Raw genomic sequence first — 14,802 nt, forward strand, 5'->3', positions numbered from 1 at the left:
ATACTACTTCTAGATATTTTTTATAAATATTATTTAAAAAATGGCCTGTTTTTAACTATATTATTAATGTATTTCTGTGTTGTTTTTGTCCAGGAGTGTGCTGGCGAGCCACTGTTTATGCTGTACCAGGCCGTCAAGCAGCAGGTCTCCAAGGGACCCGTGGATGCCGTGACGAGCGAGGCCAGATACTCTCTGGGAGAGGACAAACTCATCAGACAGCAGATCAATTACAAACCAATGGTAAGACTTCCCACATTGATATGTGCCTGACCTCTCACCAAATGCATTATACACATACCTGTATACCCATGGATTAGTCTAAACCAGAATACAATAAGGGCAATCAGCCTTGCAACCCAGTGCACATATTACACCCTGCCCACTGTGTATCAAGTTTTATTGTGAACACTCGCCCTGTGAGGCAGGATGTAACCCAGTGCACATATTACACCCTGCCCACTGTGTATCAAGTTTTATTGTGAACACTCGCCCTGTGAGGCAGGATGTAACCCAGTGCACATATTACACCCTGCACACTGTGTATCACGTTTTATTGTGAACACTCGCCCTGTGAGGCAGGATGTAACCCAGTGCACATATTACACCCTGCCCACTGTGTATCAAGTTTTATTGTGAACACTCACCCTGTGAGGCAGGATGTAACCCAGTGCACATATTACACCCTGCCCACTGTGTATCAAGTTTTATTGTGAACACTCGCCCTGTGAGGCAGGATGTAACCCAGTGCACATATTACACCCTGCCCACTGTGTATCAAGTTTTATTGTGAACACTCGCCCTGTGAGGCAGGATGTAACCCAGTGCACATATTACACCCTGCCCACTGTGTATCAAGTTTTATTGTGAACACTCGCCCTGTGAGGCAGGATGTAACCCAGTGCACATATTACACCCTGCCCACTGTGTATCAAGTTTTATTGTGAACACTCGCCCTGTGAGGCAGGATGTAACCCAGTGCACATATTACACCCTGCCCACTGTGTATCAAGTTTTTGTACTCGCCCTGTGAGGCAGGTGTACATATTACACCCTGCCCACTGTGTATCACGTTTTATTGTGAACACTCACCCTGTGAGGCAGGATGTAACCCAGTGCACATATTACACCCTGCCTACTGTGTATCAAGTTTTATTGTGAACACTCGCCCTGTGAGGCAGGATGTACATATTACACCCTGCCCACTGTGTATCACGTTTTATTGTGAACACTCGCGCTGTGAGGCAGGATGTAACCCAGTGCACATATTACACCCTGCCCACTGTGTATCAAGTTTTATTGTGAACACTCGCGCTGTGAGGCAGGATGTAACCCAGTGCACATATTACACCCTGCCCACTGTGTATCACGTTTTATTGTGAACACTCGCCCTGTGAGGCAGGATGTAACCCAGTGCACATATTACACCCTGCCCACTGTGTATCAAGTTTTATTGTGAACACTCGCCCTTTGAGGCAGGATGTAACCCAGTGCACATATTACACCCTGCCCACTGTGTATCAAGTTTTATTGTGAACACTCGCCCTGTGAGGCAGGATGTAACCCAGTGCACATATTAAACCCTGCCCACTGTGTATCAAGTTTTATTGTGAACACTCGCCCTGTGAGGCAGGATGTAACCCAGTGCACATATTACACCCTGCCCACTGTGTATCAAGTTTTATTGTGAACACTCGCCCTTTGAGGCAGGATGTAACCCAGTGCACATATTACACCCTGCCCACTGTGTATCAAGTTTTATTGTGAACACTCGCCCTTTGAGGCAGGATGTAACCCAGTGCACATATTACACCCTGCCCACTGTGTATCAAGTTTTATTGTGAACACTCGCCCTTTGAGGCAGGATGTAACCCAGTGCACATATTACACCCTGCCCACTGTGTATCAAGTTTTTATTGTGAACACTCGCCCTTTGAGGCAGGATGTAACCCAGTGCACATATTACACCCTGCCCACTGTGTATCAAGTTTTTATTGTGAACACTCGCCCTTTGAGGCAGGATGTAACCCAGTGGTAAAGCACTTGTCTGATGTGCAGTCTGTTTAGGATCAATTCCCATCGGTGGGCCCATTGGGCTATTTCTCATTCCAGCCAGTGCACCATGACTGGTATATCAAAAGCTGTGCTATGTACTATCCTGTTTGTGGGATGCTGCATATGAAAGATCCCTTGCTGCTAATCGGAAAGAGTAGCCGATGATATTAGGTGGTGGAAGTGGGTTTCCTCCTCTCTCAAACCTGAGTGAGTGCTCCGCAAGGCTCAATGGGTAGGTGTAAACTACTTGCACCGACCAGTGATCCATAACTGGTTCAACAAAGGCCATGGTTTGTGCTATCCTGCTTGTGGGAAGCGCAAATAAAAAATCCCTTGCTGCTAATCAGAAAGAGTAGCCCATGTAGTGGTGACAGCGGATTTTCTCTCAAAATCTGTGTGGTCCTTAACCTTATGTCTCACGCCATATAACCGTAAATATAATGGGTTGAGTGCGTTGGTAAATAAAGCATGTTTTTTTTTTTTTCCTCCTCTCTCATTATCTCTGTGGTCCTTAACAATATATCCGAAGTGGTATAAGTGTAAATAAAATGTGTTGAGTGTGTCATTAAATAAAGCATTCCTTCTTTCACTTAAACTGCACCCAAACAGGCTTTCTGCCTGGAAATAATTTAAGGGTACATAATAAAAAAACAGACTATAAGTTAGATTATTATGGGTTTATAATAATTTGAAATTGGACCCTGCATTTCATGCCCTTTACTGTATATTAAACAGCAGTTCTCTTACTATAATCAGAGTAAATTAAAATAAAAAATCCATTAATTCCCAAGATTTTATAATACATAATTTTATCCTCTAGAAAAAATCCTGCCAAATGTATTAACTAACTGTTGATGAGCTGTGTGTGTTTTTCTTTCAGTCTCTGAACGTGGTGGACATGGACAGCTTCACCCAGCAGCATCAGACGCACACGGTCAAGGTTCTCGACTGTGACAGCATCTGTCAGGTGAAGGAGAAGATCCTCGATGCCATGTACAAGAACGCTCCGTTCAGCAGCCGGCCCGCCAAGGCCGAGCTGGATCTCGGTAAGACCTCCACCCATCGCTTCAATACACGACGTCCACCTAAATACAGTACTCAGATTAGTCAACCAGCAAGCATTATAGTTGTCCCTTATTGGCCTAACTAGAGGGGACTGTAGGTTTCATTTCTATCTGTCTGTGTATTCATACGAGTATAATACTCGGATGAATCAACGAGCAAGCATTATATTTGTAGCTTATTGGCCTAACCAGAGGGAACTGTAGGTTTCATCTCTGGCCATCTGTGCGTTCATACAGTACTCCGATGAATCAACCAGCAAGCATTATATTTGTAGCTTATTGGCCTAACCAGAGGGGACTGTAGGTTTCATCTCTGGCCATCTGTGCGTTCATACAGTACTCGGATGAGTCAACCAGGAAGAATTATTAGTCCCTTAGTGGCCCAACCAGAGGGGACTATTGGTTTCTTTTCCATCCGTCTGTCTCACATATAGTTTTCTGGAGAAAAAAAAAATCATAATGCATCAAGATATTGAGATGGAAATTTTCGTTTAACTTTATCATATAAAGTTACAGATTAAGTTTGACTTTTATGAGGATTGGCCTATTTGTGGCAGAGTTATCACCCTTGAACTTATGAGATACAAAAATTGGTTGGGCCAGACTACTCTGAGAATGCTTGTTTTCTTGTGTTCACAAATTATTAGGCTTTACTTTCCCAGAATTATAACAAAATGTGTATGTGGTTATTTCTGTTGCCTATATAAATAATCGGTATCATTATTACGTGTATGTACCAAACATTGTATAAAGGAAATAAAAGATTCAGTTTAAAATATTAGCTCCATCTCATTTTCAAATTACAATAATTTATTTTAAAATACTTAGTACCTAAAATGAAAATGAAGAACCTTTTTGTTTCTTGTTTCTAGCAATGCAATTAGTAAAAAACCCACCCAATAAAATGAAATGTTTGACATCCAATAGCCACTATTCAAATAATATGGTGAAGAAAGTGAAAAACATTCCTTTCCTTTCCTTGTTTACTGGTTGACAAATATGTCTTGTACTGTATTTCTGTGTAGTGAATGAGGGATGGATTGAGATATAAATTATTTCTTAAAAACCATCTAATCACGATCATTTCAACACAGTATAGCAAGCACTTTTTAATGTCGTAGTGTCAACTAAAACAACCGAAATCTCCTTAAATATAGCTCTGTTTTAAGCTCTTAATTTATCATTTAATCATTTCATCATCAGTAGCAACGTCATGCTTTTCGCATCATTTCACTCATCAGTTATTTACTTTAGAGCATTCATTCTGCATAAATTGTCAAAAAAATTACCATTTTACCACTATGTTCCACCGCCTCTTACTAATGAACACTTCCGTTGAGTATTTACAATAGTAAATTAAAACTCACTTTCTCTTTATGTTCAGTTTCTCCATTTTATTTTCTGTATTTTTGTAATTCATTTAATCAGCTTCATTCTGTATTTTTGTTTTCATTTTGTTTTATTGCATATATCTGTTGTCATCTGTTCTGTTTTACTGAAATCTGTTTTTAATTGATGAATTTTAAAGAAAAATGTAGATGTAAGGGGATTCTTTATCTGCAGTGTTGGACAAACTTGGGAGCAATATAATTTGGGTGCATGTGGGATAATGAGTAATTTCACTGGTTTCAAATTAAGTTACAAGTCTTGCCTCTATATTTCTATATTTTATTTAGTTGAATTTCACAACTTGGGTGCTGTGTTTTTAGTACATTTGACACTAAAGATTTCTGCTTATCTTTTTAATTTTTAAAACTCTGTACAATAAAACTTTAATAATAACATATTGCAACATAAATTTTGTTTATTGAAATTGAATTTAAACTGATTAACTGATTAACTTTCAAAGTAATGAACTTGAGTAAAAAAAACCACTTGTTTGGGGCTAATTTAGGCTGACAAACATAATTGTACAGTTTTTATTGCTGTCTAAATGATGAAAGTCAGACAATTTATGTTTGTTCAATTTGTTTAGGATAATTTGCTGTCTGAATATCACCACAGCACCCAACCATGCATGAAAGCTATTTTTTATATTAGTTTTCCTTTCTTTTTTTGGTTTTGGTTTCTAGCATACCTTTTTTTTGTTGCTTTTTTCTTCTTTTCTCTGCCAATTAGCTGCTTCATTATTTTTTCTGTTGCCATGATATTAAATTTCCATCATTATAAGATCTACAGACTACTTTTAAAACTAACAATTAGTGTATTATTCTCATCTATTTCCGGTATATATTGTAGATGATTTATTTTTTTATCAGTTTTTTAAAGAAAATTTATAATTTACATTTCATTTGTTTCTCCATCCATCCATCCATCCATCCATTCATTCATTCATTCATTCATCCATTCATCCATTCATTCATTCATTCAAATTCCCATTCACTCATCCATTCATGGATATAGCATTTACAGCAATCATTTATTTTCAAAGTGTTCTTAATGACTTCTAATATACAGTTTAATCAATTTATTTTAATTAAATTGTTATGACCAAATATTTTATTTTATTATTTTTTAGTTACTTGTATGTTATAAATGGATACATCATTTTCAAAACAAAATGTATTACTTTGAATCACTAGCTCTTATTAACAAAAGGTAGGACAAGGTGCATGAATATGCATGAAAGTCTTTCAATTAATCAGTTTAACATAATAAATTATATTAAATATTTAAATAAAAAATTATATTAAATTAAATTAAAATATTGACTTGATTTGATTTAATTTGAACTGAATTATTTAAATTAATTAAATTAAATTATGTATTATTGCTGGATTTTAATCAGATTGTTAGTACAGTAGAAATATCATCAAAATTTTCATCATCTTGTATAAGGAATTTGGCCACTTCGGTAAGTTAGGTAATGCCAAGATCATTGCTACAGAGTTGTCAGATACAAAATTGTAAAAACCAAGTAGCATTTGACACCATTATGCTGTTTACATTTGTACAAAGGCATGTTATTTTCAAGAATTGGATTTTTTAGCTTTTTAACTGATTCTTCCTTTTTCTGAAATAAACTTACAAAAATAAACTGACTTTGATCTGAATTACTGAAAAATTTAATTTATTTAATTACTGTTTAAAGTTTTCTACTTTTTCAAGATAATTTCATCGTTTATTTTTAAATGGATATCACATCCCTGTATTCTTCTGTAAATTAATTTCTTGCTGCCAAATTTACATTAATATCTTAATACATATATTACTCACTGATATACTATATTCAATAATATTGTATTATTCAATCATTGATATAATGTATTTAATTACCTACTGTATTTAACTAATTTAGTTCATTGATAGTAGTATTATATTTAATACATTATGTGTTATATTCATATTTACCTATGTAGATAGCATTATAAGCATATCATTACTACATTTAAGTAATAAGCACTGATATATACCTAATAGCCAATGACTGATTTTGAAAAGCTAAAGTTTTTGGGGAGCATCTATGTCATATTTTTGGTTATTTGGATAATGGGCTTTTCAAATTTGTAAAGATTGTCTGGATCTGCAGTAATACAGATTAAAACCATAAGTTATTGGACTTTCATATTTGAACAGTTTACACTTGTTATAGTAAAGATATTCAGAAAACAGTTTCTTAGCAGGTCCTCTTTGATGAAATAATTATGGTAATTTCGGACCCATATGTCAAGGAAGGACCAACAATGAAATTTTTTGCAAATGTTTGATAATGATAATAACGACTTGAACTTTTTAAAATGGTATTTTTCATATATATTTAATGTGTTGATGAATACCATAATATTTAATTTTAATATTGGTTATTGGGTATAGAAGCACGTTGTTTAAAAAACAGGTACAGTTACTGTAGTGTTTGATGATGTGGTTAGTGCTTGCTTTTAGTTTTTCTAACACCAAATGTGTACATGAACCAAACAATAATGTAACCAGTAACATTGATTATTATTGTACTGTAATAAAATACCGTGAAACCCTTTAAAACTGGACCTTCTCTAAACTTGAATTCTCTCAAAACCAGATGTTTTTCAAGGTACTTTATTAAATAATAGTTAAGCCTCACCATGTCCATTGCCAAATTAGCGAATTGCTAATTTTATTCAAAGTTGCTACAACATTTAGTCTTTGGCTAATAAAAATGTTCTTTAAACATAATATTCAAGGAAAATACTCTAAAAAAAAATTAATTGGCTAAAACAACGTTCTTTCCAGTGTGAGCCGACAATACACAACAGAACCTCTCTAAACTGGATACTCATAAAAACCAAACTTTTTACTTGGTCCCATGAGTGTCTGATTTAGAGAGGTTTTACTGTAGTTTCAAAATGTTTTATCAAATCATAATTCATCTAGAAAACCTATCTAGAGATAACTGTAAATCTAAGTTTCAACTGGTTAGCTTCATGTACACATACTTCATTACTTCATCCTAACAAGACGAGATGCTTGGCATGAGGTAACACTGGTGATATGCTCCACACTGCAGAGCGGGGTTAACGGGGGTCGTTTCATTTCCTCATTGACAGTCTTGTTTGAAACTCCTCCTGCAGAGTGGATCTGTACTGAAAAGTCGCGACAGCTCATACTTCACGATGAAGATAATTCGTCAAAGATGGAAGGAGACTGCAAGAGGTTAAATACGTTAAACCATTACCAGGTAAGTAACACAAATATTAAACACTTCAAATCATTACCAGATGAGTAACTTGAATATTAAATAGTTTAAACCATTACCAATTGAGCCATTTGAATATTAAACACTTTAAACCATTACCAGGTGAGTAACTCAATTATGAAACATTTTTTACCATTTCCAGGTGAGTAACTCAAATATAGTCTTATTCATACTTACCTAGTACTAGCACAACAACTGTTAACTCCCACCTGCCCCGAGGGAGGTCTTTTTTTATTCAGTCATTCTGGACTTTAAATCGATAATGAGGAAATACGGTCTACCCATGCGCGGGTGTAGGGCATACATCCGGCAAGGGGAGATAATTCTGCAGTTGAGGTTATAACTCAAGGTTGTATAGCATTGTTGTTGTGCTAGTACTAGGTAAGTATGAATAATAATGAAAATTAGAAACAAATTTTCTAATTAAACACTTTAAACCATTACCAGGTGAGTAACTCAAATATTAAACCATTACCAGGTGAGTAACTCAAATATTAAACACTTTAAAACATTACCAGGTGAATAACTTGAATTCATTTAAACCATTATTAGGTTAGTAGCTCAAATGTTAAACACTTTAAACTATTATCAGTTAAGTCTGTTGACTATTAAGCACTGTAATCATTATTAGGTGAGGAACTCAGCAATTATATATTTTAGTCATTACCATAATGAATGACTCCACAGTAAATACATAACATAATAGACTGCAAGTCAGAAATCTCTATTTTCAAATGTCTGAGCACATTTCTTAGCTGGTACATGCATGATGACTGGTTTGTATATATTTACATGTTTATGTTTGATGTTAAAAAATAAGTACATGTATTTGGATAATATATTTCATGCACAATATAAAAAAGCTAATTTTGTTTTGAATTTTTAGGTTCCCGATGGAGCGTTTGTTGCCATAGTTCCAAAGCAGGATTCTCACTACAACACGAGCAGTCTCAGCATTATATCAGAAAAATCTAATAGTAAGTTTGGTGAGTCACTCAAAGGGAATGCTGGACTAAATTACAGTTATTATATCTTTTTGCACTCAATAGCTAATGTGACAGGCCATCGGTCTACAGGTTGGTAGGTACTGGGTTCGGATCCCAGTCGAGGCATGGGATTTTTAATCCAGATACCGACTCCAAACCCTGAGTGAGTGCTCCGCAAGGCTCAATGGGTAGGTGTAAACCACTTGCACCGACCAGTGATCCATAACTGGTTCAACAAAGGCCATAGTTTGTGCTATCCTGCCTGTGGGAAGCGCAAATAAAAGATCCCTTGCTGCTAATCGGAAGAGTAGCCCATGTAGTGGCGACAGCGGGTTTCTTCTCAAAATCTGTATGGTCCTTAACCATATGTCTGATGCCATATAACCATAAATAAAATGTGTTGAGTGTGTCATTAAATAAAACATTTTCTTCTTCTTTCTCAATAGCCAATGTATATTTTTGTTGTGCTGGGGTGTCATTAAAAAAAAAATTCTTGTTCACAAAGGAATATTAAAATTAAATAAAGTGATTACTTACAGCACTGGATACTGTGCAGATTTGTGTAGTATTTTCAAATCTTAGCCATATTTTAAAATGAAATTGTTGAAATTGCATCTTTATTAAAAATATAAATTTTTATTTTGGTAATTATATTTAATTTGGTATTTCATGATTTTGGGAGCGGAACGTAGCTCAGTGATACAGCGCTCGCTCGATGCACGATCGGTCTGGGATCAATCCCCGTCGGTGGGCCCATTGGGCTATTTCTCGTCACAGCCAGTGCACCATGACTGGTATATCAAAGGCCGTGGTATGTGCTATCCTGTCTGTAGGATGGTGCATATAAAAGATCCCTTGCTGCTAATCGGAAAGAGTAGCCCATGACGTGGCGACAGCGGGTTTCCTCTCAATATCTGTGTGGTCCTTAACCATATGTCTGACACCATATAACCGTAATTAAAATGTGTTGAGTGCATCGTTAAATGAAACTTTCTTTCTTTCTTTCATGTTTTGGTTTGAAATTAGATATAAAAAATTTGTGTTAAGAATATATTATTAAAATTTGTGTTGCCAATATATTATTTGACAATTTGTGTTGAGAATATATTATTCGAAAATTTGGGTTGAGAATATATGATCTATATTATTTAAAAATTTGTGTTGAGAATATATTATTTGAAAATTGTTCCTGTTGTATACATGTCGGATTTGTGTTTTAATTTTAGATAACTTTTCAATAACCAACCGAAGTTCTCCTGTGATTCGCCTCACCTCACCTGATAGAATACATATTGATCTTGAGAGCAATGGAACGACAAAATTTTATCATTTGGTATGTGCTAAAATAATTTATTTTACATATTAAACATACTCTTAGGTATACTGTTAGGTATGAATCTTGATTAATATTGGCTGTCAAGCTTTGGGGTTCCAAAGAAGACTTGACAGAGACAGCGGTTTTTATCACCACAACTGGACTCCAAATCTAAAGCATGAAGAATAATAATTTTGATTGATATTTGACATAAATGTCAATTTTGTCAGTATATAGGTGGGGACATCTCATATTTATGTTTATTCTAGTACGAAATGCAACATAAGACAGGATTTGATCACCTGTGTTTCCAAATACCGATGAGGGGAACCATTCTCCACAGGCTATGTCATTTTTAATTCCCAATTTTGGAGTACATAATTCACAATCTGAATGTAAATAATTCCTATTTTATATTATAATATAAAGACATATTTAAAAAATAATATGTAACACTTGATAAACGCCCCTTTCCTCCCCCATAACATTTTGGAATGCAAAATAGATATATTAATTTGAATAAACACAAGTACATGTATTGTAATACTCTTTTAACTTCTTACTTAGCTTAATTAGATGTTTTTGAAATGAAACTAAAAATTCCCAATTTGTGGTAAAACGACACTAAACTTCCCAAGGGGCGAAATGTAGCTCAGTGGTAAAGCGCTTGCTTGATGTGCAGTCAGTTTGGTATCGATCCCCATCACTGGGCCCATTGGGCTATTTCTCATTCCAGCCAGTGGGCCCATTGGGCTATTTTTCACTCCAGCCAGTGCACCACCACTGGTACATCAAAGGCTGTGGTATGTCTATGAAATGGTGCATATAAAAGATCCCTTGCTGCTAATCAAAAAGAGTAGCCCATAAAGTGGCAACAGTGGGTTTCCTCCCTCAATATTTGTGTGGTCCTTAACCATATGTACGACACCATATAACCATAAATAAAATGTGTTAAGTGTATCATTAAATAAACCATTTCCTTCCTCAATATTAATGTGATTCAGCCATAGCCAGTTACTACAAAATTGATATTTTCAATACATATAGGTAACTAAGTGTCATTTATTTCCAGGTGCGGCAGCATGATGCCGATATTCAGAAGGAAGGAGACCGTGGAAGTAAGATGGTCACTGAGATCTACCTACCTCGACTGCTCGTCACCAAGGTAACGTATTGCTTACAAATCTACATCACAGTTTATCTTTTCGTCATTTCTGAAAACATTTTGTACATACAGTATTCGTCACAAGTGTTTCTTAATGTGGAAAATATCAAGAGAGTATTAAAAAACATGAGTACTGAATTCTATATATCCGATAACACTTCCAAAATGAAATTATGATTCAATATTTAGTGAATTATTGTTCTAAAAACACATTTATCGGTAATATGACATAATCACAATTGATACAAATGTAGTTTGACATCACATACGTTTAAGTAAATTTTATCAAAACATTATGTTCAGGTGTACATGTCTTGTTGGCTTGAAGATCCATTGACAGCAAGTTACTACATTAAACAATTAAATGTGTTTATGACATGAATATTATGGGTAAGTTATAGAATAAATGTATTTACTGACATACTATATTATTCACGTTATTCAAGTCATTTTATTAGCTTTGTAGTAATCTCTTTTCCCCACTAGTAAGCCATGACATTAAGTGCCTGTTCATATCAATTTTGACTTTTTATTATGAAAACTTTTTTGTTACAGAGGAGTTTGAAGATGAGTTGTTTGACTAACCCACTGAATTGAAATATAATGTTTGTGTTACAGGGGACTCTGCAGCAGTTTGTAGATGACCTGTTGAACTGAAATATAATGTTTGTGTTACAGTGGACTCTGCAGCAGTTTGTAGATGACCTGTTGAACTGAAATATAATGTTTGTGTTATAGGGGACTCTGCAGCAGTTTGTAGATGACCTGTTGAACTGAAATATAATGTTTGTGTTACAGTGGACTCTGCAGCAGTTTGTAGATGACCTGTTGAACTGAAATATAATGTTTGTGTTACAGTGGACTCTGCAGCAGTTTGTAGATGACCTGTTGAACTGAAATATAATGTTTGTGTTACAGTGGACTCTGCAGCAGTTTGTAGATGACCTGTTGAACTGAAATATAATGTTTGTGTTATAGGGGACTCTGCAGCAGTTTGTAGATGACCTGTTTGAGCGGATCTTCAGCACGGCTCACCGTGGCACTGCCTTACCCCTTGCCATTAAATACATGTTTGACTTCCTCGACGACCAGGCCTTGTTACACAACATCATGGATCCCGAGGTTGTCCACACATGGAAGTCAAACAGGTAAGACTGAGTGAGAAAACCCCCAATAAAAAAAACAATCTTACACCATTATATTTTATTTTTTTGCAGAGACAATTGTTTTTAGTTTGCCACTGAGAGCCATGCAGTAATTGTTTAAACTGTCTGTATCCACAGCTAGTCATTAATATATGCTGTGATAAGGCATGTGTGCAGGGACATCTAAGATAGGGGAAGGGGGGGGGGTCGAGACATACTACCCTGTAAAATGCATTAAGAAAAAGAAAATCTGCTTGATTGGGGAAGGGGGGGGGGGGGGTTCAGATTCTCATTGTAAATGCAAACCAATGTAACTTTTTACCATGATGTTGAGAAATAAAAAAATAAATTCAATATTTTAAAAATATCTTTTATATTTGGTTTCTTTTTCAGCTTACCTCTCAGGTTTTGGGTGAATGTGATAAAGAATCCAAACTTTGTGTTTGACATATACAAATCAAATATAGTCGATTCCTGCCTTACCGTGATTGGTCAGACGTTCATGGACGCCTGTTCTGTCAGTGAACACCGTCTGGGCAAACACTCGCCTTCCAGCAAACTGCTCTATGCCAAAGATATTCCAAAATACAAGAAGTGGGTGGAAAGGTAAGTGGACACAGCTTTCCTTTTAACATTATGAAGATTTGTACCATAGTAAAACATTATCTGTTCACAGGAAACTACTTTTTGTACTATAGTTCCAAATGGTATATATACAGGAAGTTATTTTTAATAAAAAAAATTAGTAGTCTGTATACAGAAAATTACTTTAATTTTTATAAAGTAATATGTCAAAGAATGTATATAGAAAATTACATATTATTAATTTTTTGTTTTTATACAGAAGGAATTGATATATTTATAGGATATTAAACGAGCTTCCATTTCAAATCATGACGTCTGTCGTGACGTTGAAATGTTACGTCCCACTAGGCGTTTCAGTGGGACGTATCACTTTGATATGTACCATGATATTTTTAACCATATGGGTAATAAAAGTATTTATTGTACACAAAAACCTGATCCACATTTTTAATATGATGTGAATTTTGCATAATAGAACAAAATGTTATACACCAAGACAATACAAAATATTTTTGATGCAATTAGATATTTCATCATTAACTACAAATAATACTGAAAACAAGATTCAGCATGTCTAAATGAATACAATGTTTTATATACTAGGTACTATCAAGACATTAAGATGATGCCAGCCATTAGTGACCAGGATATGACGGCCATGTTGACTGATGAATCAAGGGTAAGATCATTTGAAAACACAGCCTGGTTTTCTCTTATGCCACTGATCAGCACGCATGTCGATTTTGACCCTCGCGTGTCAACATTTTTTGTTTTTTAATTTCCCGTGGTTTGACATCGATTTTTGCCGGGCTTTTCTTGCGATGACGTAAAACCACATTTGGAGCCAAAATGTTATCGTTTGTGAACTAGGGTGTGCATTCTGATTTCAATTTAAATATGCCCCTTTCTATGCAATTCATGCTTTTAAAAAAAAAATAGTGAAAAAAAAAATGCTGCATCAATTCTGGAACGTTGGTTTCACTTTTTCTCTTTTTTTTTTGCCTAATGTTTAGAAAGCTGAAAACTCCATATCATAGTAAAAAAAAAAAGAGTTAATTTTTCAACATTTTGAATCAAATCTAGTTAAAACTATTTGATATAGAAAAGCTGAAATTGGATAAAAAGCTAAAAAATCCCATCACTGACATAATAGCTGTTGATCACAACTATGCCGGTCTGTTGTTAAACACTTTTTATATCTCTCGTTATTCAAATGATTCTAATTTCTATTGTTCATCTTCTTTTTCAGCTGCATGGTAATGAATTCAACATTAATGCTGCCCTCCTGGAATTGTATAAATATGTACAGAAATACAACGAAGAGGTGAGTAGTCTTACATGTTGTAATCACTGAATACCAATCAATATATTTTGGTAAATCTGTCAAGTTTTAGGATGGTAGTTAGACCCTCAATATGAGCGTCAGTGCTATACCAACTGTTCATTTGTTTTGTTTAACGGCACCACTAGAGCACATTGATTTGATTAATCATCGGCTATTGGATGTCAAATATTTGGTAATTCTGACATATAATCTTTTAGAGGAAACCCGCTACATTTTTCCATTGGTAGCAAGGGATCTTTTGTATGTACCATCATACAGACAGGACAGCACATACCATGACCTTTGATATACCAGTCGTGGTGCACTGCCATTAACAAGAAATAGCCCAATAGGGATCGATCGCAAACCAACTGCACATCAAGCAAGCACTTTACTTTTTGTACATATATCCGAGTAAGGTTCAAGCACACTGTCCTAGTACACACCTCGGCCATCAAGCAAGCACTTTACTTTTTGTACATATATCCGAGTAA

General features: G+C 35.3%; 1 protein-coding gene across 5 annotated transcripts in view; it reads left to right on the forward strand.

Moving 5' to 3' along the window:
* LOC121369165 (plexin-A4-like) overlaps nt 1-14,802 on the forward strand; it is a 250,532-nt gene that overhangs the window by 228,306 nt on the left and 7,424 nt on the right. For 3 of the 5 annotated variants that reach the window (XM_041494064.1, XM_041494065.1, XM_041494066.1), the window contains exons 26-35: nt 94-240; nt 2,933-3,098; nt 7,640-7,770; nt 8,675-8,774; nt 10,001-10,107; nt 11,162-11,254; nt 12,233-12,402; nt 12,793-13,005; nt 13,588-13,663; nt 14,234-14,308. In XM_041494064.1, the coding sequence (XP_041349998.1) occupies nt 94-240; nt 2,933-3,098; nt 7,640-7,770; nt 8,675-8,774; nt 10,001-10,107; nt 11,162-11,254; nt 12,233-12,402; nt 12,793-13,005; nt 13,588-13,663; nt 14,234-14,308 (1,278 nt within the window). The remainder of the gene's footprint in view (nt 1-93; nt 241-2,932; nt 3,099-7,639; nt 7,771-8,674; nt 8,775-10,000; nt 10,108-11,161; nt 11,255-12,232; nt 12,403-12,792; nt 13,006-13,587; nt 13,664-14,233; nt 14,309-14,802) is intronic. The other 2 variants (XM_041494067.1, XM_041494068.1) reach the window with 2 other exon arrangements.

This window comes from Gigantopelta aegis, chromosome 3, assembly GCF_016097555.1.
Source record: "Gigantopelta aegis isolate Gae_Host chromosome 3, Gae_host_genome, whole genome shotgun sequence".
Classification (NCBI taxonomy): Eukaryota; Metazoa; Mollusca; class Gastropoda; order Neomphalida; family Peltospiridae; genus Gigantopelta; species Gigantopelta aegis.